This window comes from Hibiscus syriacus, unplaced genomic scaffold (genome assembly GCF_006381635.1).
Source record: "Hibiscus syriacus cultivar Baekdansim isolate YM2019G1 unplaced genomic scaffold, ASM638163v2 tig00109926_pilon, whole genome shotgun sequence".
Lineage (NCBI taxonomy): Eukaryota > Viridiplantae > Streptophyta > Magnoliopsida > Malvales > Malvaceae > Hibiscus > Hibiscus syriacus.
The window spans coordinates 481,973-508,751 of record NW_024062532.1 but is presented as its reverse complement, the minus strand read 5'-3'; the positions used below and the strand labels follow the sequence as shown (position 1 = coordinate 508,751).

Genomic DNA, 26,779 nt, shown 5'->3' with positions numbered 1-26,779 from the left:
GAATGGATATAAAAAATTTCAAAATAAATACTATCATAATAAAAATAAATAAATAATCTAAAAAATTCAGATTTCAGATTGAATCGTCCCCCTGCATAGATCAATTCTTATTAATTCAATGGATAGCAGTTGATAATAAAGAAAGAAGAGACACTCTGCAGATAATAAACTATTTTTCATTATTCTTCTTCTTCACCTCCTTGTTTAGCAATGATGGCGAACACCCGGGAATCTAGTTGATGGGAAACAGGTGGGTTTATCACTGAAAACAATTCCAAAAAAAAAAAAACTTCGTTTCTGTCAAAGTTTGCACCTTTTTCTTTTTATCTGATTTGCAGACTTGTAAGAAGCTCATGCTTTTAGGTATTCCCTGATGGTTTATAATGGTTGATTTTCCATTAAAAAGATCTTCCATGGACGACTTGTAGCAATTCAGCCTTTTTGTTCGTGTAAGTTTCACATTTTTTTCTCATGGATTGTACCGGTTTTTATAAGGTTTTCTTTTTGCAGCTCACTATGTAGGGTATTGTTGTTCCTCCATTATTGTAATGCCTTTTGAGCTCAATTGTTTTTACTAGCTCAATTAGATCACACCGAATACATTTGGGATTGAGTTTCTTTTCAATTTTCTTGTAACAGGCGATGGATGAGAAGAGAATCTCTGGTTCTTATCTGATCATCTCTGAAGACAAAAGTGACAGCTTGTATCCAATGTATTTTGGTGTTTCTTGTGCCGTTTTTGCTCTCAGATTCCTCATAGGATCCGAAGAGGGGGACGAGAAATGGTGTGAGTTTCGTGATAAAATGCTTCAAGGAAGTGCTCACCTCTTGGGGTTGCTTCTATGGAGAATCCAAAGAGAAGAAGAAGCTGATGTGGCAAAGGCTCAACTTCTCCAGAAGCTCCAGATTGCAGAGAAAGAGATTGAGGAGTTGAAGCAAATGAGACATGAAGATGCTAAAGCAAATGAAAAAGTTGTCAGCATCTTTTCATCACAAGAGCAAGGGTGGTTGATTGAGAGAAAGAAGCTCAGGTTGCAGATTGGAGCTCTTATAAATGATCTGAGAGTCTTGGGGGAAAAGAAAAATGAAGAAATTGCAGGCTTGAATGACAAATTGAACGAAACCGAGGTAGCGGTCGAGTCGAAGAGCAGGATGATTGGAGAAATAGAGATGAACGTGAAGGAATTAGAAGAGAAGGCAATCAAGTTTGAGAGTGTGGCTCAAGAGTTGAGGGAATCATCAAAGCGTGAAGCTCAGGAGCATTCCACTGAGCTTTGGAAACACAAAACTGCCTTCATTGAGATTGTTTCGAATCAAAGGCAACTTGAAGCAGAGATGGGGCGAGCCTTTAGACAAGTTGAGGATACAAAGATGGAGCTTGATGCGGTGGTGGAACAGAAGGAGGAATCGGTGATGTTGGCACAAAAACTGTCGATGGAAATCACGAAAATGCGCAAGGATTTGGAGCAAAAGGATAAGATCTTGTCTGCAATGTTGAGGAAATCAAAGCTAGATACAGCTGAGAAACAATTGCTTTTGAAAGAGGTTAAAGTATCAAAGGCAAAGAAGAAGCAAGCTGAACTGGAAACAGAAAGGTGGAAAGCCGTCTCCGAGACGAGGCACGACAGACATTCGTTGAAGGGAATGTTCCATAACCAAGCTCAAGCCAGTTCAAAATTGGATGTTCCCGAACTTAAAATCGATTCGGAAGTCTTTTATCCTCTCACAGACTGTCAATCTCCACAAGGGACCGAGGATTTTGGTGAGAACTGTCAACAATTTCCCTGTTATTCTCTTCTTAGCATGCATTGCAGATGAACTGGTAGTAGCTGTAATGTCTTTCATGTAGTCCAGTCAAATGCAAAACTTATCATGTTTAAGATTTGATCATTTCTGCAATCGATTTTTGATATTTTGTGTGTTTGTATTTGAAAATAGTGGTGACAGCTGATTTTAAAAGGCTGGAATGTTGGGTTCAAGCAGAGGCAGAAAAGTATGCAAATGTGATTGAGAAAAGGCATCATTTGGAGCTGGATGCATTTGCAGAACAAATGAGACTGAAAGACGAGAAGCTAGAGGGATTTCGATGGCGGATGCTGAGCATGGAACTCGAATCCGAACGGTTGCAGTCCCATGTTGAAGCACTGAACCAGGATGTGTCTCAGCTCAGACAAGACAACATGAAATTGGAGGCCTTGCTGTTGGAGAGGGAGGAAGAATTAGATTCCTTGAAGGACCAGTTTGCATCACAATTAAAGCCTCCGAGCTGTCAAAAGGGTGACATGTTAAATTTATCTCTGCATGATCTAGCTCTAACACATGATTCCTTTTGGCCCACAGTCAAGATCATAAAGAAAAAACCAACTGAGGAGCAGCAAGAATCGAAAAGAACTTCGCTACATAAAGAAGAGGTAATCCCATCTTGCAACGAGTCCAAAAACATCAGATTGATCGTTCAATCACCTGAAAAGAAGTTTGAAGAAGAAAGAGAACCTCAAGAAGAAACTAATGGTTCATTGGTGGTCGAGTCCGGAGATAAATCTGTATCGGTTTCACACTCTGAGGGTGATAAAACCAAAAACAACCCATGGAGAATGGATCTTCGAGCGCTTGGAGTTTCTTACAAGATCAAAAGGTTGAAACAGCAACTTCTTATGCTTGAGAGGTTAAATGGAAAGAAAGAAACTATAGAGGGCATGGAGGGGGATGACAAAGGGATGAAAGCCTTTCTAATGTTGATATCTCTTCTTAACAAACAAGTGAGCCGCTACCAGTCCCTTCAAGGGAAGACCGATGATCTTTGTAAGCGAATGGTAAGCCATGATCATCAATGGTTTTCACCAGTGATCTGCAACTTCTTTGCATGCATATTTCAATGCTTTCCCGTTGTTAATTTCTTATCATTATGTCAATAACAATTTTTCAGCACGAAAACGATCCGGACTCGAGTCAAGGAGATTGCAGCAGTGCAAAAAGCAAAGGGGAAACCAGAACACTGGAGCATTTCCTAGAGGAGACATTCCATTTGCAGAGATACATGGTTGCAACGGGTCAGAAGTTGATGGAAATTCAAACCAAAATAGGCTCAGGGTTTACAGGGGTGGAGCTAGAGCAGACGGCCAGTTTCGACATGAAGCGATTCTCCGATAATATGAAATCGTTGTTTCAGGAAGTTCAAAGGGGTCTTGAGGTTCGAATAGCTAGAATCATTGGAGATCTTGAAGGGACGTTGGCTTGTGAAGGAATGATACATTTTAGAAGGTTGTAATGATATTAGCAAGGTGAAAAGCTCAAATAAGAACTGCTATACAATTTGGTCTGTTTCTTGAATAATCCAGTTTGTATATAGGAGTTAATACAACAATTTACTGCAGCATATGTATAGGAATGGCAATGGGCCGGGTATTGGTCCCTCCGTCTCCGTCCCCGTTTAAAAAATCCATACTCGTCCCCGCTTAAAAAACCACTAAGATTTAAACAGGGATCCCCATCGGATAACCGGGGAAAACCGCTGGGAAACGGGTATCCCCGTTTAGCATAAACGGTTATTTAAACGGGTATCGGGCCGGGTATATATATTTAAATTAAATATATAAATATTATATATATTTTTTAATTTAAATTAAATTGATTAATATTATATATATATAATTATTTTTAATATTTATCGGGTCGGGTAATCGGGTAATCATGCGGGGATTACCAAACTCGTCCCCATTTAACATAAACGGTTTTTCCCCATCCCTGTTTAATTCGATTTTCGATTTTCCCCGTCGAATTCGGGTTTTTTTGCCATCCCTACATATGAAGCCTAAAAGTAACACCTTTTTCCAACTGAGGTTCTCGAGATATCGATTCAATCAAATAAAGAGTTTTAATACTAAGCAACCACCATGTAAGCTAGGGGTGTGAGTATCGAAAGATTGAGGAATTTAAAAAAAAATTATAACCAATGTTTACTTTAGATTTTATTTTGGCATTTTTCTGTTGAAAATTAAATGGTGAAGCTGACTTGTCACTATAACACAATGCCACATTATTATTAAAAAATTAAAAAAAAATATCATATAAATAATTATGTAAAGTTTTTTAATAGTGTCAAATTAAAACTTAAACTATAATTAATTATAAAAAAAATTTAAATATCAAAATAGAGTAAAAGTGATAATTTAATTATTAAATGTGTAGTTTACACTTGATTTAATTGGTTTAAACGAAATATCAAATTTCTAGTGGGTAAAGTACACAAGTGGTTAGGGATATCAACGAGTTGGGTTTTTGAACAACCTGACCCAATCCAAAAATAAGTATCATTCATTCGAACTTGACTCGATCTGAAAATTTATATTCAACATCCCATTTGACCGAATCCGTAATATATATATATATATATCCTCCATCCGATTTCGACTCGATTCTTTAGAGTATAAATTCGACCCGGCCCGTTATAAATTAAAGATTTAATTAAAAACAATAAATATTTTAAGGAAATTACATTTATTATCCTCGAGTCGGGTCGGGTTGAAATTTTTCCACCCTCCACCCGAACCCGATTCGACTCACCCCTTGAAAAATTTGACTTGACCCAAACAAGATTTTTTTTTAAAAAAAATCTTACCTATCAGGTCGTATCGGGTCAAAATTTGTCAAATTCGGGTTAAATTGTCATCCCTACGGTCTCCCACTTATAAAAAATAATGCTTTATTGAATTCGTTGACTATTAAAAGTTATAGAATAATCCCTCAACTATAGGGAGTTGCTTTGTTGAGTTCCTTGACTATTAAAAGTTACAAAATGGTCACTCGACTATTCATTATGTTCCAAACTCATCCTTTTCCGTTAAAAAATAACAACTATCTGAGTTGAACATTAACATGCTAACTGAGATATGATAGTTGTTTGATATTATGAGATTAGATTTTATCATACATTAGTCATCAAGTTAGTGTATAGCGCAAACTGTCGTCAAATTTTTAATAAAAAATGACGAGTTTGGAATATGATGAATAGTTGGGTGACCATTTTATAACTTTTAATAGTCAAGGGACTCAACAAATCAACTCTCTATAATTATAGGACTATTTTGTAATCTTTAATAATTGGAGAACTTAATAAAGTAATATCCCATAATCAGGGACCATCTGTGTACGTTACCCATTTCCATTACACTGGTTAATGTTCCAAACTCCCAAATTCTTTTGCCGGCAATCCCGACAGCTCATTTATGGAAGATATTTTCAAAGTTTGCAAATAATTTGTTAAAAAAGAAAAAAAATATAATTAAACAAATTTTTAAAAAAATTATAATAAAAATCATAGCAAATAAGAGATATAAAAAATAGATCAAATTAGACACGACAATAATAAAATACAAGTTACGGACAGCTTCACAATTTTGTCTACAAATATTCCTACATGCATTTCTGTTCTAGCCTAAGATGTTTTTTGCTAAAAAATTATACGTCCACAATTTTATTTAGTGCAGAGGTGCCACATGTCACCTCTAATCTAGAGGTAAATATTTAAAGTCTACAAGTTTAATCATATTACCATCATTATTGAAAAACAAAAGTTTAATCATATATAATCAATCTTGAAAATAAGGTAAATATCATCTAGAAAAACGTTAAATCAAATTAACGAGTTGTTCAAGAATTTATCGAGTGAGTTGGACTTTACTAGGCTTGATTCGCTGAGATATCAAATCAAATTCGAATTGAATTAACTCAAAGTAAGCATTAATTCAGTTTTAACTAAATCGAATTGAAGTTGTTCATGAGCTATTCAACTCAGGTATATCCTAATTGACTCAAAAATCTATTTTTTTATTAGTAATACTATTTGATACAAAATAGGGTAACATACACGAGTGACCACTAAACTATTGCTCTTTTTATTTTGACCATTAAAGTTTCGATTCGGTCAATTAGACCATCCAACAATTTAAATACTTCAATCAAGCCATTGACCGTTAATTTTTAACATAGGTAGTGACGTGGCAGTTAATAAAATTAACATAATTATATATTTGGTCCTTACTATTTACATATTTTATCAATTTAGTCTCTATTTTAATTCAATTAAATAAATTTAACCCTCCAATCTAGAGGTGTCACATGGCACTATATGATTAGAGGGTTAATTTAATTAATTTTAATATTTTAAATAGATAAAAATTTCTACCAATCAGGTGGTGACACGTGTCACCACATGTGAACAGGGAAAACATGTTAGAATAGAGAAGTGAGCTTGGGGGCATAACTTTACCACTAGGCCAAGCCTTTATTTGGTTTTTAATCGCATAATTTTTTTATACATTGTGTTTGAGATTATTTGACACATATATATATATATATATATTAAATTATTAAAACAAATCTAATAAATATATTATATTATATATATATATATATATATTAACTATAGTTAATGTAAGACATAAAAATAATTTTAATATTTTTTATTTTTAAATTAAATTATTTTTACTTTGTGATTTGAATTTTCTAAATAATTTTAATATATTTTTATTTTTAATATAATTTATATATTATTATTTAAAAATAATTATAAAAATAATTTAAATAAAAATATTAATTTTTTTTATTTTTAAGTCTTACATTAATTATAATTTAATATATATCTAAATATATATGTGTAGGAGAAATAATCTTAAACATATTATATAAAAAAATTGTCCAATAAAATATTAGGCACTGTTATAATTATTTATAGTGCATACAATATCCTTTCATGATTTAAATAAATGGCTTGGTGACAGAGGCATACCGAAGTACTCAAGGATAATTAGTTTGAATTTTTTAAGTTCACTTCTTTTTTCTAATATATTTTTCTTTTATACAAGTAGTGACACGTATCATCACCTGATTGGTGAGAAAATTTATTTAATAAAATTTATTTAATTAAAACTAATTAAATAAATCCTCCAATCATATATGATACGTGATACCGAATTAAAAAATTAAATTTACTTAATTAAATTAAAATAACAACTTAATTGATATAATATATAAATATTAAAAGATAAATATATAATTATGTTAATTTTATTAATTATCAATTTACAATTAACAACCGATGATTTGATAGAAACATTTAAATGGACAATAGTTCCCCTAATGAAACAGTTAAGCCTGTTCAAGCATTAAACCCCTGGGCAAAAGTGGATTAAGATTTCGGTTAAAGAAGTGATGAAACCTTGTCGGGTCATGTGATTCTGGTTCATAATGGGACCCCATTAGAACAGATAAAGAAAAACAAAATAATCTTACTCCAAAGGAAATCGGTCCCACTGGAATTGGCATCCGAAGGAGCTGGCAAAATCAAGTACTGCAAGACGTGCTGTAAGTATTAAACTTGCTGCCAGTTGCTTCCTCTTTCTCCAGTACGACTGCAAGTTTTTGCCATTTCTGCAGCTCCCAGCGCCGGTTGATGTTGTCGTTTTCTTAATGTTTAAACAAAAAACAATTGAGCATCAAACTATATAGGTCACCGTCAATCATTTAGCTCCTGTAGTGGTCTAGTAGGCTCTATTTAACGTGGGCTGGTTTTTGAAGCTTAAACTGGAAGTGGGTCTCGGTTTTTACAGGTTCAGCTGCACTGGAAGTGGAAATAAGAGAAGGAGCTTATCTAGGAGGAGGTCAGTTTAAATGTTTTTGAACCTTACCTAGAACTCAGTTTCTATTTTGGTTAGCTTTGGCTGTCTATGAAAATAATGAAAGGGCATGGAAAATTTCCAGCTTTTGGTGCTTTCTTTCCTTTTTCTTTTTAAATGTTTAATGCACTTGAGTATTGCTGAAGATTCAGACAAAATGGGCTTTTTTCCTATGTACCAAAATAGAGTATTCTAGTTTATTATCTGTCGATTTTGTGTGTTTTTGTGTTTTTTTTCCCTTTTATTTCTGGGTAGTGGCAGAACTGCAGCAACTTGCATAAACTGCTGTCTGTCTTTTATTGTTTGTTTTTTGTATTGAATTTGCTATCTTAGTAGTTGTAACCTAATGTTGTTGATCATTCTTGTTCTGCTTCTTTTATTTTAAAATGCTCAAGATTTAATGGGGTTTTCGGTTTCTTTCCAAGGTATTCAGTTTAAAAAATTACTAAATGGTTTCTATTTTCTTTTGTTTGATGTTAGATGAACTGTTGTTCTTGCTTGAAGTAAATTTGGTTGTTTTGATTGATACAGGTTAGGGCTTACTCGGTCTGGTCTCCTTGCTGCAATGCCGATGTCTCGAGAAGAATCCTATTATGAAGAGGTTTCTACGCAGCAGAGCTTATTATTCTCTGATAGTCTCGAGGTATTCGAGTTCTTGATATATTTTGCCTGTCTAGTTCTCAGGCTTGCAAGAATAGGATCTTCATTGAAGTTGAAATCCTTTTTTACATTCCTTTCTTCAATATCCTGGTCGAATCTTAGCAGTTCTAGATTGCATGCTTAGCATTTTGATGGCCAAATTGATTGCAGCAGCATTCAAGTTACATCACTGCCTAATTTGGGTGGTTTTGTCGGTCGAGTCTAGTGCGATACGCACAGATTTGGCACCCTGCGCTGCTAGATGGTGCATTTATACCTCATATTGATGGCTTTATCACAGGGTTTCTTTGTTTCAGGATTTGAAAAACCTGAGAACACAACTCTACTCAGCAGCCGAGTATTTCGAGCTGTCCTACACTAATGATGACCATAAGCAGATGTGAGTCACTAATTCATCGTAGCTCATTTCTTCCAGCATTGTTCGAGTTTAATTACTTCCATTTTCTCCTATTTTTGGTTACGAAGAAAGATCTTGTATATGCAGAGTGGTAGAAACATTAAAGGATTATGCCATAAAAGCTATCGTGAACACCATAGACCATCTTGGTTCTGTGACATACAAGGTTAACGATTTTATGGAAGAAAAGGTTGATGAGGTTTCTGGAACAGAGCTTCAGGTATCTTGTGTCGAAGAGGTAAAGTTCGATTGCTCTTATTTCTTGGTGAGACAACTATGATTCTTGCCTTTCGCATACCGATGCTGTAAACATAATATGCTTACAGAGTATTGAACTGCAGAGAGTGCAAAATTGCCAAAAATATATTGACCGTGAGGGAATTTCCCAACAGTCCTCCATGATTATAACACCGAAGTACCATAAGCGGTACATCTTGCCAGGCAATTACTCGTCTCTACTCATTTTTCTCTCCATCTTTTTCCCATTTCGTAGCGATTACCGGTGAAGTATATTTGGCTATTCACAATGTCTTTGATTAAATCCCAGTTGGAGAGACCTTGCACGGTGCAAACCAAACCAGGTCTAAATATCAAGGATGCAGTCTAGACGGTGAAGAGAACTGCCATCGGTTTAGGAGTGGTGGTTGTTTTATCTCTCCTTTTGAATAATCTTATATTTTGGATAAGATTCCAATGTAACTCGATCCTTTTAATGATTCCTCTAAAGCGATTCGAGCTAGAATTAGGGAAACCCGACCGCCACCATCTTCTTTCAAGGAAACCTCAGCATCTTCAATCAGGTAAAGATCACCATTACATTTCTGATGCATTGCATTAATAACCAGAGTAAGTTGTATAATTAGAGCATCAATATCAACTATTCTCATAATGTTTGCTGCAGAAAAGGACGTTCTCCGTCACCTTCTCCTCGGCCTCTACAGCGATCTGCAACATTTTCCTTTACGGCAACAATGCCGAAGAAAGAACTAGGTCATAATACTGATTGAACTGTTTTATTTTTGTTTTGCAATACTATACTTTCTCTTTTACCATCTTGTTTCCTTGAAACCGTCTTCGGTTATTACTGATGAATGCATGTCCGTGCCCATTGATGTTTATACATATAATCAGAGAAGCGAACAGGATCACCTCGTCGATTTCCACGTTTGAGTTTTGGCTCTGATAGCAGGGCAACAACCCCCAAAAAGAGCCGGTCAAGTACTCCAAATTCGGCTGGTGCAAGGCAACGGGTGAGTGTAAAATAGCTTCATTCATATAAAGTATAACAATGAAGCATTGCCATGCATCTTTAACAATGTATTAATGCCGAAAACGATCCATACTCTGTTAAGGATGTCTACGAGCTACAAATTCTAACTTTAAGTTGGTTTGAAATGTCAGTGTCCATCGGAGCCTCGGAAATCGGCTGTCATGCATCGGGAATCCGATAAAGACAACGCCAAAGACATCGAACAATATCCCAGCAAAAGTAAAAGACTCCTGAAAGCCTTTTTTAGCCGGCGCAAATCAAAGAAAGATGATATGTTGTACACTTTTTTGGATGAATATTGAGGGGAATAAGAATGAAAGGTGAGCGATAATTATCTCATAATTACCTTAGATTATATTATTAGGTAAATGTTTGCTATAATTAATATATATTTAGTATCAAAATAACTTATTTAATATTTAGATTTTAACGCACGAATCAAGTGGCTTTAGTTGTTAAGATATTATTGTAGTCTATTAAGGTCGTGGTTTTGAGCACTACATATGTCAAGAGTGCGAATATTAATTATTAAATGATTAAGAATCTTTAAACAGATAATACCCTTATTTGTTTTAAGGCTTAATACCAAAATAAGTGTCAAAATTATACCAAAATTCTTAATAGGTGTCAAAATTATTTTTTAACTCATCCCGGTACCTAAATGTTATAAACATTATCATTTTTGGTGTCTAACGTTACAAACGTAATCACTTTAGATGCCTCGACTATAATGGCCGTTGAAAAAGCTTGTTAGGTGACGTATGTTACAATATGATAATTAAAAAAAATTTAAAAATAAACTTAAAAATATTTTATTTTTGAAAAAACTCTATTTTTTTCTAAAATACCAAAAAAATCCAAACTCTTAAAATATTTTATTTTAGTCCCATTTACTCTAATCGTCAGTTATCTTCGGCCGCCCTTTTACCCTCTCATACGTCTCTGACCACCCACTGACCGGTTATAATTCTTAATATTATCTCAAAACCTAAAAATTTTAAATCCCTAAATTTCAATCCTAAATACTCAATCCCTTAAATTCATTTAATCGATCGTGATAGTTAATCGTTTAACCTACTGTGAAAACTGATCATTTGATCAGCCGTTTAATTGGTCGTTTGGCCTTTATCCATTTAGCCATGGCAAAGCCATGAAGAGGGTGGGGTGGGACGCGGGGAAGAAGAAGAAACATAAATGTTTTTTTAATAATAATTTTTTTTTTAAGAAAAATAAAAAATTTAAAATTCTAATATTGTGACACATGTCTTTTAACAGTCGTTTTTAACGGTCATTATAGCCGAGGCATCTAAACTGGTAATGCTTATAACGTTAGACACATAAAGTGATAACATTTATAACGTTATGCACCGGGATGAGTCAAAAAATAATTTAGGCACATATTTGAGAATTTTAGTATAATTTGGACACTTATATCGGTGTTAATCCTTGCTTTAACTAGTAAACAGGCACGGATTCGACTTTAGATCCATTTTTTGAAATAATGTACTAATGCTCAAACAGTGATTGGACACATTTGAAATACAAATCTGGATGGAGAGATTTGATCTGCAAACAAATTCAAAGACATGAAGCCAAAGGTCATGGATTTGATCTGCAAACTCGAGTTCACTTTGGACACCCAGCGTCTAACGTCGGGCCACTTATAATTCAACGTAATGAACCGACCACCACTGTCGGGTCAGCTTGGATTCATCGGCACCAAATCTTCAAGGTATCAATGTTCAATGGATTTGGTCTTCAATTCGACCTGGAGGAGTTAATATTTGGGAGGCTGCTCTAGTAAAATGTGCAACCTTCTCGAAGATTCAATGAGTTGGGAGGAAGAGTTGGAATGGATTTTTGTGTATCTTGGGAATAAAATCTTTGATCTCATTTATCCTTAAGATAGCAATAACGTTAGCGTTTAAAACTTAACGTTAAATTTTTAACGGGGTACAAAAATTAAACGTCAAGTTTAATTTTAATCAGATACCATAAATGTTAAGAGTACGAGCATTCAATGTCAAACGATTAAAATTTATCTTTAAACAGATGCTAAAATACCAAAATTAATAACAAAAGTTATATTTTCCCTAAACTTAAACATGCTTATGGGCTATGAATGCTATGGATCCCGGCCTGGCCAAGGTCTAATTTCAACATCAACCGTGGATTAATTACATGTGTTGGAGAGGAAAATAATTAAACTGAATTTGTTTTCTTGAATATCTATTTTTGTAATCCATTTTCTTATATATAAATTTTGGTATATTTTATATCCTTACTTAAAAAGTAATCATATAAACGTTATTATCATATGTTATTTAAACGGATACTATTTTATATTCATCGTAGATTTATTAAATAGAAGATAAAAACAAGTAGAGCAACACTTGATTATTTAATCTCAATATATAATTATGGCAGGCAAAGGCAACAATAGCCAGGGATACACCGCAACGACACGATAGTTTAAGAACAACAGAGTTATAATACACCCTCTGAGTAGGGTTTTTGATTGTACTAATTAAAATATATTACTATGATTATTTTATTTATTGCTGCTCTAGATAAGACCTCATTCAAGAACACCATAATATCACGCCTTTCTAATACTAAGATATCATCAAAACCTCTGAAAAGAGAGGTTAGTAGACACTAGGCAATTTACTTGACATATATATCAGGGTTTCCCAGGTTTTCTCCTTGGTTCGTGCTTAGTATTAGCGCCTGTATCGTCATAATCCAGCATTGCACCCGTCAGCAGCTTTCTTGATGATGAACTCATTTGGATCCTCTCATAATTCCCACCTTTCATCTAATAATAAAATTTCATGATTCAATGACGTAGTTTTATACAGGTACACGTACATTGTCTGCATCTTTGCATGCATATGTTAATCCCAAAGCTCTAGAAAGAAAAAGAATAATACCTGTTGATGAAGTGAGTGATATTTACGCTGCATTCCACCTTGAAACCCTTCAACTAGGCCTGCCAACAACAACAATCGCTCTGATCAGCGGTTCAGTAAAGAGATTGAAATAAGACGTGCAATGTAATGCTGTGGTTGTTCATATTCACCGCAACTAATCACGATAACGTTTCGTAATTAGTCGTACAATACGAGGAAAAATGAATTTGCAGTGAGCGGAGTATTGATTACCATGAGAGAGAGGGAGGAAGAAGAGCAAAGAGAGTAGAAGAAAAGCGTTGAAGCGAAGAGGTGACATGGGTGGAGGAGGTGATGATCAAGTGAAAGACTTGAGTTAGTGATGGAAGAGGGAGGGAGAAGGGGAGGGGAAGGTGTGGCTTTATAAGAGTGGTTGTTGGGAGGATGGCAAGGGTGGTGAGGATAGTATCTCCTAAAATAAATTATTTTCGCTCGTATAGAATTTTATAAGTTTAAATTCGCTTTCTTAAAATTTTAAAAATTCAAATTCATCCCTCTAATCTAAAATCTTATATTTATCTATATTATGTGTTTGGTAGCTGTTGCCATGGCTCACACCCAACCCCCACCCAATACCAACACAGCATCATCATTCATCATGAGATGCCTTACCACTTCTTTTCCCCCACAATTCCTTAAGTCAACTTCTCTGTTTGTCATTTCGCAAACAAAGGTTATTTATTCATATTATATTATACTTAATTGAAGGTGGCCACAATCTAGAGGTCACAATTTGCTCATTCGAATCGGGTTTGAGTCGGATTATTTTAAGTCAAATTATTTTAGAGTTAAATTATGTTTGATTTAGGTTCAATTCAAACGGTCATTTTAGGTTTAAATGTAGTTCGAGTCCATGAAATTTAGTTTGAGTCATTTAAAAATTATTTTAACTCCATTCATGATTATTTTAAATAATTAAATTTTATAAAATATAAAGTTAAAAAAATATTTGATTCAAGGATTTTAAAATATAATGTTTAGTTTTTATTGATAATAAATTTTAAATAATAAAAAATAAAATTCAAAATTTGATAGAAAAAGCAATAAAAATAATTTTAATAGATAGAAAAAAAGATTAAATGTTTTCCCATATTATGTATAGAGCTCATAGTTATTTAGATCTTTTTGTATCTATAGTTGGGGTTTTTAATATTTTCTAGTCCGTATGTGGTCTTAAATTACTAGTTTTTGTATCAATAATTTTATGAAAATATCAATAAATATAATAATTTAAATAATAGTCGACTCGAAAAAGATCACATAAACAATAAAATTCTCTTGGCAAATATTTAATATTCTTATATTCTAAAAAAATCAAGCCTAAGATCTTTTTTACCCATGGCATCCCTGGTACTCAAACTCGGACTTCAAGAAATAATAATTCATTTACCACGGAAATCGCTGGATTAGCCCATCAAACCCTGACATTAAATTTTAAAAAATTATTTTAACTCCCATTCATGATTATTTTAAATAATTAAATTTTATAAAATATAAAGTTAAAAAATATTTGATTCAAGGATTTTAAAATATAATGTTTAATTTTTTATTGATAATAAATTTTAAATAATAAAAAATAAAATTCAAAATCTGATAGAAAAATCAATAAAGAATAATTTTAATAAGATAGAAAAAAAAGATTAAATATTGTCTCTTATATTATGTAGAGAGCTCATAGTTATTCATATCTTTTTGTATCTATTTTTGTTCGAGTTTTAGTTAGGCTTTTTTAATCTTTCATGGTTCGTATGTGATCTTAAATTACTAGTTTTGTATCAATAATTTTAGGAAAATATCAATAAATATAATAACTTAAATAATAATCGACTCGAAAAAGATCACATAAAATATTCTAAAAAAAATCAAACCTAAGATCTTTTTTACCCATGACATCCTGGTACTCGAACTCGGAACTTCAAGAAATAATAATTCTTTTACCACCGAGATCGCTTGATTAGCGCATCAAACCCGGGATCTTAGTTGAACAAGAGACCATTCAATACCATTTGCTCAAAACATTTAATGGTACATAACTTTTGATTAATGTGGATAGTGGGCAACACTAAACAGTCCTTTGCATGGCTCATTATATATAAGCCAATTGGCCTTTTCTCTATGGGGGATGCATCTATCACCCATTCATAAGTCAATCCACTTTTCCCAGCTCTTTTCTCCACCTAAAATTATAGGGGAAATGTTGCTGAAATTTTCATATTTTTTTCAGGCGATTAAATAATATTTTTTATTTTTACTAATCAAATTTATCTATCATCTCCAGTTATTATTAAAAATGGAGAAATTTCATGTATCGTTTTCATCAAAATATAATTGAATTTTATTTTCTTCAATTGTTTAATTTATAGTGGCTATTGAATCTCTTATCCTGGATTTCTTTATCCGTGGTACCAAACACCACTGTGCTTAACAGTAGTTTCAGCACATTCCAAGGCAAATAAGATGGGGACAAACAAGTCATAGTGGGCTACACACGAAATCAAATAGAGAGCATTTTAGGGTGTTGAATTTTAGCTACACCCATTAACAAAGAGCACTATCAAGAGAAGGTAGGGGACAACACAACAACTTGAACCCCTAATTCTAACTCTAATTTATTTGCTAATTAATATTCAAAACTTGAGTTAATCATCTTTAGGGAGACCATATGTTGGCAATCATGTTGTTTAAACCAAGGTGATTGACTAATGAGTATACTTAAAATGACCAATTTCATCAATAATCTCAAGTTATCTACAACAAATAAGATCATACTACATTCTTTTTTAGGACAGATTTTCAGTCACTCATTGGTGCTCGAGATCTTTGGTCGTTTGTCTCCCAAGATACAACAACAAGATGATCACGGTACAATAGCACAATTACAGAAATCACGAAATATATATTGTCTGAGGCTATCACCGAAACCTAGAGAGGAAGGAAAGAGTTTTGAGTTGTATTTAACCTGATAGGTTTAAATAGTATTTATAGAGTTTCATGTGGAAGAAGAATTGAAATAATATATTCTAAAAAGTAAGGTCATTAATGAGTATCCGAATAAATTCTGAAGTAATCAATTAATAATGAATTAAATCGAATATATTTGTGAACTACAAGATATAGCATATTAATATTTGAATTAAACGCAAATCATATTATATCATTTTTAATTTAGAATATTCAAAAAATACATCACAATTAATGAAAATATTTAATTTATAGTGGGTAAGATATATATAGGCCCTTGATCCAAAAATTCACGTCGCCCATGTTGTACACCTCAACCCAATGGGTTCTACAAGCTTGGATATGCACCCCTTAAGCCTACACACGAGACAAAATCTCAACCAAAATCATCCAATACCTAGTAAGTTTGTTGATGTATATGAACCATTCACATGTTTGTTATCTCTCTAATGTGTGGGATATGGATTTTCTTATTTTATTTACACAACACAATTCACATGTACCCTACTTTGAGCATCAATTTCTCATTTATTACTCAACCGTTATGAGCATATGAGATACCGTTGTAAATGTCTCATTGAGTAGAATATTAATCAATAAACTTATTATTCGAATCTCCATCTTTACCCTTAGAAAATATGGCTCAAAGTTTTAAATTTATCACAATTTTTCCAAAAGTACTCGGGAGAGAACAACAACTTAATTACTGAGATCGTTGGGTTCATGCTACTATTTAACAACAATTCTTGTATATTATTCTTTATATAAGATTTGAGATAAATAAAAAGTTTAGTAATATTTGATTATTGTTAATTTTATCAATTTCTGAATCAAAGCGATGAGATTTTTCTAGTTTTAGTCCTTTAATTTTTATTGTGTTTTTATTTTGGTCAGACAACTTTCCTCATATTTCTATTTTGGTCAACTAACTTTAAAACTTTTGATTTTACCACTCAACTTTCAAATTTCATTTTTTGTCATCCAACCATTAGTTTGATAAGTAAATAAAAAATGTTTCAAGCATAAAAGTGAGAAAAACATAGCATGCATTGAACTTGTTTGTTGGGTTGTGATATTTTGAGAACAAAATAAGGCAAGGTGATAATGTCACTTCTATTGCTCAAAGTGGCATGTGCCATTTTTGTTGGATGCTTGCTCTCCCTTTTCTTTACGATTATCCAATTATTTGGTTTTTCATTGCAGTGTACGACCACTAATCAACAGGGATGGAACGATTCATCACCAAAGAAAAAGCCAGAAGAAAACTCATGGGATCTTTTCAGCCATTTGTTTTATGAAACCCGTTTTCAGTGGGTGTATGTGTAGGAAGTTGGTTGAGGTGATAAAGTGTAATATCCCGATTTTCAAGTTAGTAGTTTCGGGTAAACTCGAGTGGATTTTAGATAATCCAAGTGTCTATTAAGAAATCATGCGCTAAGTTGGGTTTGTCTTGATTTGGGTTGAAGCCTATTTAACCATTAAAAAAGGGTATTTTTGACTTGAGAATAGAGTCTGAAGGACTACGAGAGTAATTTATTCATTAGTTGTCTCTAAGGCTGATTTTCATTTAATTTTGATGAGTTCATAGAAGGAAAAAAAAGTCGAAAACTCTATTCGTTATGGAATAAGACACTAGATTCTATAAATAAAATCAAGGGTTTGGATTCTGACATTTATGAATGGAGCAAAGTGTATTTGAAGAGTTGTCCTCGTAAAGATACTTTACAAAATTTCACCTGAATTAGTCAGTCAATTGATCGAATACTGATGATAAATTCAAAAAAAAAAAAAAGATGACTACTTTTTTCTACTATGAAAGCTACTAAGTTGAGCTTTGGATAGTACTTGTGGGAATCATAGCAAACTTTGAATGCTATCTTTCATTATCTTAGCAAACTTTGAGCCTTGCATACCTAAAGTTTGACACTTGACAATAAATCAATGTTTCTTTGAATAACTATCCAACCAATTGGAACTGCATTTCTAGCTTGTCTTTCGAAGGTGTGATAAAGAAATTGATATTATTTCTTGAGGACCTAGATCCGAACGCCATAGATATCAGAAGTGTGAGCAATATCAAAAGTTATATCTCTTTTATTATCCTCATGTGCACGTTCACATGCTCGAATGCATAATACCAAACACAAATAAAATCCACATAAAAGCACCTGATAGTTAAAATTTGTGAAAGCACACTTGAGAAGACAAAATCTTATCTTAAAAAATGTTAGTTTAAATCTACAATGTAAAATCATCGGACAGATACGAATGACTCATTTTAATCTGAGATGTTACATTAGAACCACCAGAACGGCACACGTTAAAAATTCATGAAAAATAATTTTTTTGTTAAACAATTTATAAATAAAAGTACAAGTTCAGAAATCATTCGTATATTAAAAACATAATTCAATCATACACAATATCATATAAGTTTAAGACTCAAAGTAAAAAAAATGTGACCTACATGTCTCCTAATTGCATTTGTATCATACTCTACAAGTGACGTCGAAATATGTTTTCCGTGAAACAAACGAACACTAAATTAATTAAGCCTATTTATCACATCATCTTTTATTGTGTACTGCCATAACAATGTTATGAACTATCACACCAACATTATACATTATCATATAAACTTTGTGAATTGTCGTGTCAACGTCATGATAATTAATATTTGATTTCATCGGTTAAAGGGTTAGATTGATATTTTTCTCAATTTACGAGTCACACTCACATTGAGTGCAAAAGAAATTCAGGACTACACTATTTTTTTCAAAAGTTTGATGGCATAATACCATTAAACGTATGTTTAATTTAATGACACTTTTGGGTGTTTTTCTTATCAATATTTTTTTGTGTATTTTTTAATTTAATTGTTGTCTAATATGTATTAATATTATATTCTTATTATAAACTAAAATAATTTTGGGTAAACTACGTGTTAGTACCTAAACCAATAAGTTTGGTATATTTTAGTATCTAAACTTTTAATTTTTTTAAAACCATACCTAACATTTTGTTTTTATTTCATTTTAGTACTCCGTTAAAAACTTAATATTTAAGTTTTGATTTTTTGTTGTTGAAATTTTAGGTACTAAAATGGACCAAAACTGATAGTTTATGTACTAAACGCGTTAACTTTTTTAACGGCGAGATACTAAAATGAAACAAAAAGTAAATGTTAGGTATTATTTTGAAAAAAAATTAAAAGTTTAAATACTAAAACAAATCAAAACTGATAGTTTAAGTACGAAACACGTAGTTTATTCAATATTTTTTGTATTATGAAATTTCTTTATCAGTTTTATTATTTTATATTTACATAACTCCAATGTAAAATTTATGTGATAAAATTTTTTAATAATTTTATTTTATTTTAATTATTTAATAACTATTTTTATCTCGATTTTAAAAGATAAATATCAAATATATCTTTATTATTTTTATTTCTAAACTAAGTTTTTTATTTATATTAACTAGAAGTATTTTTAATTTTTTTTAAAAATTAAAAATAAAAATTAATTTCTTAAAATAAAGAAAAAAATAAAAAAAATATTTTCTAGACCAAATATATAGAACAAGCAGTACATGAGGCCAAAGCCCGCTGCTCTGCTTCTTTTTTGGGTTTTATTTTAATTTTCAGCCCTGGGCTAGACTAGACTGGTTTTGAAAAAAAAATTATTTTAATGAAATTTATCATTTCGATTTGACTAGTTTCAAAAAAATAATTAAACATTCATGCGTCGATTTAAAAATTATTTCTAACGGAATTCATCATCTCAAGGTGACGAGTTTCAGTTACATTGTAGCAAAAGCTGTAGATCTCAAAATAAACTACAATATGTCCTATTAGGCTAAATAATTATATTTTACCGTATTGGAAAAAAACTGATTTTGTTTTGTGGAGATTATTTAACGAATTTTTCTATATATAATTTTATACATTGTATCTATTACGAGATATTATTTATATTTATCTCGTATAAAAATTTTATATTATTAATATATATGAATTTATTCTTAAAAATATTTTTAGATCTGATTCACCTTAACAATCACAAAATCCATATTTGTGCTAACTTTCTATTCTAAAAATTATGATAAAAAAAACTAGGATAAACTATTTGAATAGTCAATTATAAGGTTTTTAATTCGGTCATATTAATTAAATTTAGGTTCGATTAAATTTTATTTGATTTGTGCTCGTTTAAAAATTTTATTATTTGATTCGACTCGGCTCATTATTAATTAAGCTCACCATAAATTTTACCTTATTTTTAACTAAATGTAAAATCTAATAATACTATAAAAAATTAATATAAACATAAATTAATAATTTTTTTTAAAAAAAATTGCTTTAAGATAATAGTAAATTAATTCTTAATACGAAGATACAAATATTTAAATATATAAATATAAGGTAAATTATGTGTTTAGTACCTAAACTATCAATTTTAGTCTGTTTTAGTACCTAAACTTTCAACTTTTTCAAAAACATACTTAAAGTTTAGTTTTTATTTCATTTTAGTACTCCGCCGTTAAAAACTTTAGTTTTTGTTTCATTTAGTATTCCAGTTCAAAAATTTAACGTTAAGTTTTGAAAAGATTGGAAGTCTAGGTACTAAAACGAGTCAAAACTAATAGTTTAGGTATTAAACGCTTTAAGTTTGTAACAGGGGTACTAAAACGAAATAAAAACTAAACGTTAGATATGGTTTTAAAAAAATTGAAAGTTTAGGTACTAAAACGTATCAAAGTTGATAGTTTAGGTGCTAAATGCATAGTTTACCCTAAATATAATTACATCAAAGATAAATCAAACCTAAATATAATTTGATCGATCAAACTAGGTGCTTAAAAGGGAACAGAAGACAACATGATTAATATTTGAGAGGAACATTAATGAAACAAAGACTAGAGAATATCACATGTCTCTTTGTCGGTAGGAGCTTTTGTTTACATGTTTTCTAAAAGCAAATTAATTACTCTCTAGCTTTGTCTGATGTGCTTTGCTTTTTTTTTTCTAGCCACCTATTTTTTATTTATTAATCGATTAATTCGGATAAGGTATTTCAGATGCGAGGATAATTCTTTCAATCTAATTTATTCCATTCATATATGTCATGATTCGAATTTTGACCTTTGCTTAAGAGACTTAGTGCCCACTAGATCATATGCTTTATCTTTAGTTCAATACTATCTTCTTTCTTTTCTCTGTCACTTGGATCAAAATAAAAGCCTTAACCACTCGTTACAAAATTTATTTTATTTTATTTATTTGAGAAGTGAGACATGAGATTAATTTACAGAGAAAATAACTTTAGTGACAAAAAATGTCTTATAATATACGATTTTAACCAATTTTTTTTGGATTTGCCAAAATGATCAACTAAATCGCAATGCGATCGATAATTCGCAACGCGATCTCCGGTATCGCAAATCAATTTCCAGATTCGCAACGCGAACTTCGACTATCGCATTGCGATTTACATATTCGAATTGCGATAGTCCAAGTTCGCGTTGCGATTTATCGATCGCATTGCGATTTAGTTGGTCATTTTGGCAAATCCAAAAAAAGTTGGTTAAAATCGTATATTATAAGACATTTTTGGTCAATGAGGTTATTTTCTCTAATTTACAAGAGAAACACATCCATTTACCAGTAAAATAAAATATTATGAGTTTCAATTTTCTTTTGTAATAAACAATAAAAGATAAGTAAAATTTATGAATAAAATACATTTTTAAGTATTTCATCTGGCATATCAAAAGAAAATATTTCAATTAAATAATCCAAAAACTTAAAAGAAAATAAAAAAATGGAATTAATTAATATAGGTTAAAAGCTAAGCCAAACACACTTAAGTTTGTCGCTTGACAAGTAATAATGTTTTGTACTAATTGTCTCCTAAATATGGTACCTCTTTATGTTATAATATCAATTGATCTGTCTTTTTTTATCATTTGAGTTGGTAATGATTTTGTTAACTTTAGATCTGCCGATGCACAAATCAACCGAGTTAAAGGAGTAATCGTTGTTGTTCTTAAAGGTCAGGTTCAAACACTAGTTATTACAACGGAGTAATTGAACATTTATTGTCAAATGAAGAATATTTAGAATACATACTATTTATAGTAAATTATTTAATAATGAACATTTAAATAATCTCGTTTAAATATTCTGCCATATGCGATTGTGGTAAGGTATAGGTTGAAAATCATTAATGGAATGTTATGACAGTAATCATCAAAATCAACAACATAACATTGATATGTCCAAGTGCCAACAACAACAATTGAATTGGAGAAAAAACAACTAACTAAAGAACTCAATTTATCTAATTACATGTTGCATACAACTCTTTTGGGTGTGTTAGTATAAATATCAACGAATTGTGTTAGCAGATTGAGTTTCGATGAAGCTATATTAGTGTTTTCATCTGTCGATCACGGCTATTAGTCTGCAGATGGGCCCAGAACCGGCGGTCCGTGAAAGGAATTGTCGGCAATGTGCTTTGCAATGCATCAAAAATGGTGCAGTCTAGCACTATGGTTGGCAGAGATTCGCTTCGAGGAAAATATAGCCGGGTAAGTTCCAACTCCATGACCATGAGGCCAGACCCAGAATAAAGGACAAACGAATTCAATCGTTCGAATCGGCCAACAGATGGTCCTGGTTAAACTCCACTCCAGTTTAACACGTGAAAGAAGCCGGTTGACAAGGCCCCTCCAACCACGGAAACCTCCGATATATGTGATAAGATCTCTATTGCCTTCTCTCAAAAACAACTTGAGAAATCCATTCCAGGGCAGGTAGGCAAATATGTCTAGTAATAACAAATCAACCAATCATACAATTAACTTGGAGGGTATTCGGATAAACTGACCTTGGTCACTCGCTCCAAGAAAGATTGTCGTAAACCATACAACACAGCCACTAGTTGCAACCAAATTTGGTTGCAGACTACTGACATGAAACCACAGATTCTCAACAATCGATCTGAACTGCGCGTGACCATCAAACATGCTGCCCTGAGCAAGCCATGGCAGTTGATGCTTTCACATCTAGAGGTCACTTGTCAGCCTATTCAAGCTCAATGAAGTATCTGCGAAACCGGCTTTATTGTCACACGGGTACTGGTAAACCATAATTGAGGAAGGATCTAATTCTTCCATCCAAACCAGCTGTCACCATAACAAGACCCCATGCATGGGATTTAAATGTATTCTGGCAAGAAGATTTCAGAAACTTGTACTGGGATTTATGCATCGAAGATGACACGGTCGATGGAGGAAGTGTTTCCTCTGGCCAAGTTGCAGATTCCTTGGGAAAAGACTCTATATAGTATTCATGGCTCAAAGAGAAATGCGATGGCGATGAAAATGGAAAGTTATCGGGTAAATTTTCATTCAATACTTCAAATTGCCTTCCATTTTCAGCATTCTCACTTTTCATGCCACACCATGGAATTGCAATGGATGCATTAGCAAAGAATCGCTCAAAAGATCTTACATCTTTAGCACGAGGACGTGATTGTTCATCCTGGTCAACACAATTCCATACATACACATTTGCATCTTCACAAGCTGAAACAATATGCTTCCCATCAGGAGTTAATGATGCGAATGCCTGGTTACCACCGTTACATGCTCCTGCAGAGTAAGAAAGAGACGGCATGAATTTGGAGCAGACTAAAAGTTAAGGAACACAAAAATTGTGTTTCGGATTCAAAATTAATAAATGTAAGAAACTGAAGTGTACAATTCCGGGTTTGATGAGTTGCAACAAACCGATATTATACGGTTAAATGATTAGAAAACAAGATGACTATACCCTTGTATTTGCAGATCACATTGAGTCCTTGAAGAATTCTGACTTGAGAATCAGCACAAGTAACCATTACCTTGCTTGAATCTTGTGGTAAAAACTGCATCGAATGACATTACATGAGCAAAAACTGCATCGAATGATATATAATGAGCAAAAACTGCACATCTCAGCTATTAAGAGTCAAGTATACTAAAGTGACCAAAAGCAGGGATAAGAATAACTACCTGCAAGCCAGTTATCCTTCTGCAAGGTGACCTCTTCTTCCCAGTTAAGTATATATGAGCATCCAGTTGTAAACGATTGTCTGAAAAAAACAACACAACGTTGGTCTGTTTCAAATCAAACAAACTATAAATGCAGCTTCACGAGATACACAAGTTTCTAAGCCTATGCCAACCAAAAAAAATATTTTCTATGACATGATTAAGAAACAGACCGAAGTACTCCTCTTAATAAAAGTAATCGTCGACAGGCCTACCAACTATGTATATCATTGTGAATAAATATGAATCCCTTTCAATGTAGGTATACCTGCCACATTGTAAAACCGGCAGCTGCCTGTCATTGAGCCAACAATTCCTCCCTGGATAAAATAGAAGGAAAGGTTTTACAACAAATTTAAAACTCCTCAACCGGTAGTCCCCTAAGGGAAAAAGGTGCAAGAAAATCAACAAACCTGTCCATCCGGACGATAACAAACTGCTGTAACTATATCTCTTACATCACACCAGTCAACAACCTGGCAGCTAGAAATTGCCCAAATGCGCACTTTTCCATCTATTGAACCACTAATGAAGTAATTGTCATCCACAGGGTTAAATTGAACACATGTTACTGCAGCATAAAAAGAGAGGTAATCCTTTATCAGTGGCAAGGACAAGAACATTTCCGAAAACGGACAAACTAATAATTCAATTAGATAATTGCATGTTAAATAATGCACGCACACAGACAGAGAGAGAATCAACCAGAAGCGCACCATAATTACTATGAGCAAACACTCTTAGGCAATGGTCAGATCCGACTTGCCACATACGAACGGTTTTATCAACAGAGGAAGACAGCAGACACTGCAACATGAACACACAAGTGAGACACATTAAAAGAGAATCATAGATAAAAGTTTCTCTTCTTCCTTCTCTTATTTGGTGGTGATTATGAAAAACATAGACATAAATCAGTTGACTTACATTTTTCTTTGACCACGAGAGATCCAGGATATCACCATCATGCCCATGGAACTCATGTAATGGTTTCTCCAATATCCGGAAAACTTTGGGAGGGAAGATAACACATGCTGAATCAGAAGTTTTTCTCATGCTCCTTAAATTTCCTGCTTTTTCCTTATCTACAAAGAGGGGTTTCAACTCGGAAAGATGATTCACTGTGAAGTACATGCATGAAGGATCTATTTCTGGAATGTCAAGGTCATTGCATCTCTTATCTTCCACCACTTGCCAGACTCTCACAACACCATCTTCACCAGCACTCGCTAAGTATTGCCCGTTGGGACTGAACTTCATTGTCAAAATTGTACCTTCATGGGCCTGGATATCTTGTCCCTTATAGAGAGCGGAAAGTTCCTTTGTTTTCTTCCTTTTCTGGTGGACCTTAACTCTCTGAACCTTAGTCCCCAACATTGAATCATCTCCATCCAGTCTCAATCGATTATCTTCAACCTGTGTATCCACCATACAAGATATTGAACGCAATCTACTCAACCACCTGTTTTTAACTTTCTTTGCTGTTCTCTCTAATTTATTCTGCTTCTCAACTTCGTTGTCCCTAATTGGTAGAATAGAGGGTGATTTTAGACAAGGGCTCTCGGATTTCTTGTTGGTTACCAATTGTTCTTCATTCATTTCCCAACCCTCACTAGCCTTCTCAACCTGTTGCACTTCATCAACATCAAACAAAGCACCCTCGTTTCCTTCTCTGCACACAAATTTATCTCCTGAACTCGACTGTCCAAACAAATCAAAATTATCATTAGACCAACAAGACATGGAAGACCGGCTAGAAGAAAACACCTCTTCAAAGCCAGATGTTCTCAAAACGGCATCACTAGTTTCCACTACCCTTTCGAATTCCCCTCCACCACAAGGTGCATCTACTGAATTTTCCGGAGAAACTCGATCTAAACTCGATCTCATCCAATGCAAGAATTTACTACGCCGTTCCTCGACACTCGGCGGGCTATTAATCCATACATCATATTGGAAACTACTGACAGACGTATTATGAAAACCAGAATCTGAGTGGTGTATCTCTGTGTAATAAGAATTTAAACCAGGCATTGTCGAAATGCGGTCGTGAGCATCAAAAAATGAACATTCTTCGTCTTCTCTTAAGCTACCCATTATTCTTTGAGTTCAACCCATGAAACTCTCCTCAAACAAAAAAAAAATAGATCTTTTTAAAACCCTAGGCAATGTGGCAGATTCTAAATTCCTTCCACACAAGCAACCCCAGAAGAAAAAGGCTGAGAAGAAATAGAAGAAAACAAGAAACACAAAACACAAGATCAGTTGACAAAAAACAAAACTAGTTAAATAAAACAAAGAATTGATAAACTATACCCAAAAAACAAAGCCCCAAGAGATCCAACATGGATCCCAATCAAAACCCATTGAACCTAGTCCTTTCAAAAGGGGGAAAATCCAATCTTTAATATAGAAATAAAAGCTTTTTTTAGAAACAAAACAAAACCCAAACTTCTGCAATAAATTCAAGGGATAAAACAGCTTTCAGCACACAGAGATGAGAACTACACTGAAAAACAATTGAAGATCTTATGATTACACTTGAAGAAATGAAAGAAGGCAAGGTGATAGAATAAAGCAAAGCAAAGCGAAGATATAGGATTATAATATAATGAAGGAATATAAAATTGGCTTACATGGGGATTGGGCTTGTTTTCTATGAGATTTCTTTGAAACTGAAGGTGGCATAGATCGAAGCATCCATTAACAACGTTTTTGGAGCATTTTGAACTCTCTCTCTCTCTCTCTTCCTTGGGGAAGCAAAACCAAC

General features: G+C 32.9%; 4 protein-coding genes across 6 annotated transcripts; 2 read left to right on the top strand and 2 right to left on the bottom strand.

The window, feature by feature from the left end:
• Nucleotides 1-292: 292 nt before the first annotated feature.
• LOC120210627 (neurofilament medium polypeptide-like) lies at nucleotides 293-26,580 on the top strand. Of its 2 annotated transcripts, XM_039209329.1 has the most exons (7): nucleotides 294-449; nucleotides 640-1,762; nucleotides 1,939-2,813; nucleotides 2,927-3,281; nucleotides 17,732-17,738; nucleotides 21,630-21,633; nucleotides 26,569-26,580. In XM_039209329.1, the coding sequence occupies exons 2-4, from the start codon at nucleotides 643-645 to the stop codon at nucleotides 3,266-3,268; spliced, it is 2,337 nt and encodes a 778-aa protein (XP_039065260.1). In that variant the 5' UTR covers nucleotides 294-449; nucleotides 640-642; the 3' UTR covers nucleotides 3,269-3,281; nucleotides 17,732-17,738; nucleotides 21,630-21,633; nucleotides 26,569-26,580. The 2 variants fall into 2 exon arrangements, with proteins under 2 accessions (XP_039065262.1, XP_039065260.1); XM_039209331.1 differs by lacking the exons at nucleotides 17,732-17,738; nucleotides 21,630-21,633; nucleotides 26,569-26,580 and having other exon boundaries at nucleotides 293-449; nucleotides 2,927-3,370.
• Nucleotides 7,379-10,307, top strand: LOC120210630 (protein ABIL2-like). Of its 2 annotated transcripts, none has more exons than XM_039209333.1 (10): nucleotides 7,379-7,658; nucleotides 8,211-8,316; nucleotides 8,630-8,712; nucleotides 8,818-8,968; nucleotides 9,072-9,171; nucleotides 9,278-9,370; nucleotides 9,458-9,530; nucleotides 9,632-9,720; nucleotides 9,862-9,980; nucleotides 10,132-10,307. In XM_039209333.1, exons 2-10 carry the CDS (start codon nucleotides 8,239-8,241, stop codon nucleotides 10,300-10,302), a joined length of 957 nt encoding a protein of 318 aa, XP_039065264.1. In that variant the 5' UTR covers nucleotides 7,379-7,658; nucleotides 8,211-8,238; the 3' UTR covers nucleotides 10,303-10,307. The 2 variants fall into 2 exon arrangements, with proteins under 2 accessions (XP_039065264.1, XP_039065265.1); XM_039209334.1 differs by having other exon boundaries at nucleotides 8,205-8,316.
• LOC120210631 lies at nucleotides 12,493-13,287 on the bottom strand. The gene is made up of 3 exons (XM_039209335.1): nucleotides 13,165-13,287; nucleotides 12,934-12,992; nucleotides 12,493-12,818 (listed from the first exon to the last, which is right to left on the bottom strand). Exons 1-3 carry the CDS (start codon nucleotides 13,229-13,231, stop codon nucleotides 12,684-12,686), a joined length of 261 nt encoding a protein of 86 aa, XP_039065266.1. The 5' UTR covers nucleotides 13,232-13,287; the 3' UTR covers nucleotides 12,493-12,683.
• On the bottom strand, nucleotides 22,259-26,727 carry LOC120210629 (WD repeat-containing protein 44-like). The gene is made up of 8 exons (XM_039209332.1): nucleotides 26,646-26,727; nucleotides 24,937-26,228; nucleotides 24,726-24,816; nucleotides 24,423-24,580; nucleotides 24,278-24,329; nucleotides 23,971-24,050; nucleotides 23,750-23,843; nucleotides 22,259-23,568 (listed from the first exon to the last, which is right to left on the bottom strand). Exons 2-8 carry the CDS (start codon nucleotides 26,104-26,106, stop codon nucleotides 23,042-23,044), a joined length of 2,172 nt encoding a protein of 723 aa, XP_039065263.1. The 5' UTR covers nucleotides 26,107-26,228; nucleotides 26,646-26,727; the 3' UTR covers nucleotides 22,259-23,041.
• Nucleotides 26,728-26,779: the final 52 nt, after the last annotated feature.

What these genes read in the sequence shown, in the direction of transcription:
- LOC120210627 (XM_039209329.1), top strand. Translation starts at nt 643, where the DNA reads ATGGATGAGAAGAGAATCTCTGGTTCTTATCTGATCATCTCTGAAGAC. An exon ending in ACAAGGGACCGAGGATTTTG is followed by an intron (nt 1,763 to 1,938) that starts GTGAGAACTGTC and finishes ATTTGAAAATAG; the next exon opens with TGGTGACAGCTGATTTTAAA. An exon ending in ATGATCTTTGTAAGCGAATG is followed by an intron (nt 2,814 to 2,926) that starts GTAAGCCATGAT and finishes ACAATTTTTCAG; the next exon opens with CACGAAAACGATCCGGACTC.
- LOC120210630 (XM_039209333.1), top strand. Translation starts at nt 8,239, where the DNA reads ATGCCGATGTCTCGAGAAGAATCCTATTATGAAGAGGTTTCTACGCAG. An exon ending in TATTCTCTGATAGTCTCGAG is followed by an intron (nt 8,317 to 8,629) that starts GTATTCGAGTTC and finishes TCTTTGTTTCAG; the next exon opens with GATTTGAAAAACCTGAGAAC. An exon ending in TAAGCGGTACATCTTGCCAG is followed by an intron (nt 9,172 to 9,277) that starts GCAATTACTCGT and finishes ATTAAATCCCAG; the next exon opens with TTGGAGAGACCTTGCACGGT.
- LOC120210631 (XM_039209335.1), bottom strand. Translation starts at nt 13,231, where the DNA reads ATGTCACCTCTTCGCTTCAACGCTTTTCTTCTACTCTCTTTGCTCTTC. An exon ending in CTTCCTCCCTCTCTCTCATG is followed by an intron (nt 12,993 to 13,164) that starts GTAATCAATACT and finishes TGTTGTTGGCAG; the next exon opens with GCCTAGTTGAAGGGTTTCAA. An exon ending in ATCACTCACTTCATCAACAG is followed by an intron (nt 12,819 to 12,933) that starts GTATTATTCTTT and finishes TTTTATTATTAG; the next exon opens with ATGAAAGGTGGGAATTATGA.
- LOC120210629 (XM_039209332.1), bottom strand. Translation starts at nt 26,106, where the DNA reads ATGGGTAGCTTAAGAGAAGACGAAGAATGTTCATTTTTTGATGCTCAC. An exon ending in TCTCGTGGTCAAAGAAAAAT is followed by an intron (nt 24,817 to 24,936) that starts GTAAGTCAACTG and finishes TTCATGTTGCAG; the next exon opens with TGTCTGCTGTCTTCCTCTGT. An exon ending in GTTTGCTCATAGTAATTATG is followed by an intron (nt 24,581 to 24,725) that starts GTGCGCTTCTGG and finishes TTTATGCTGCAG; the next exon opens with TAACATGTGTTCAATTTAAC.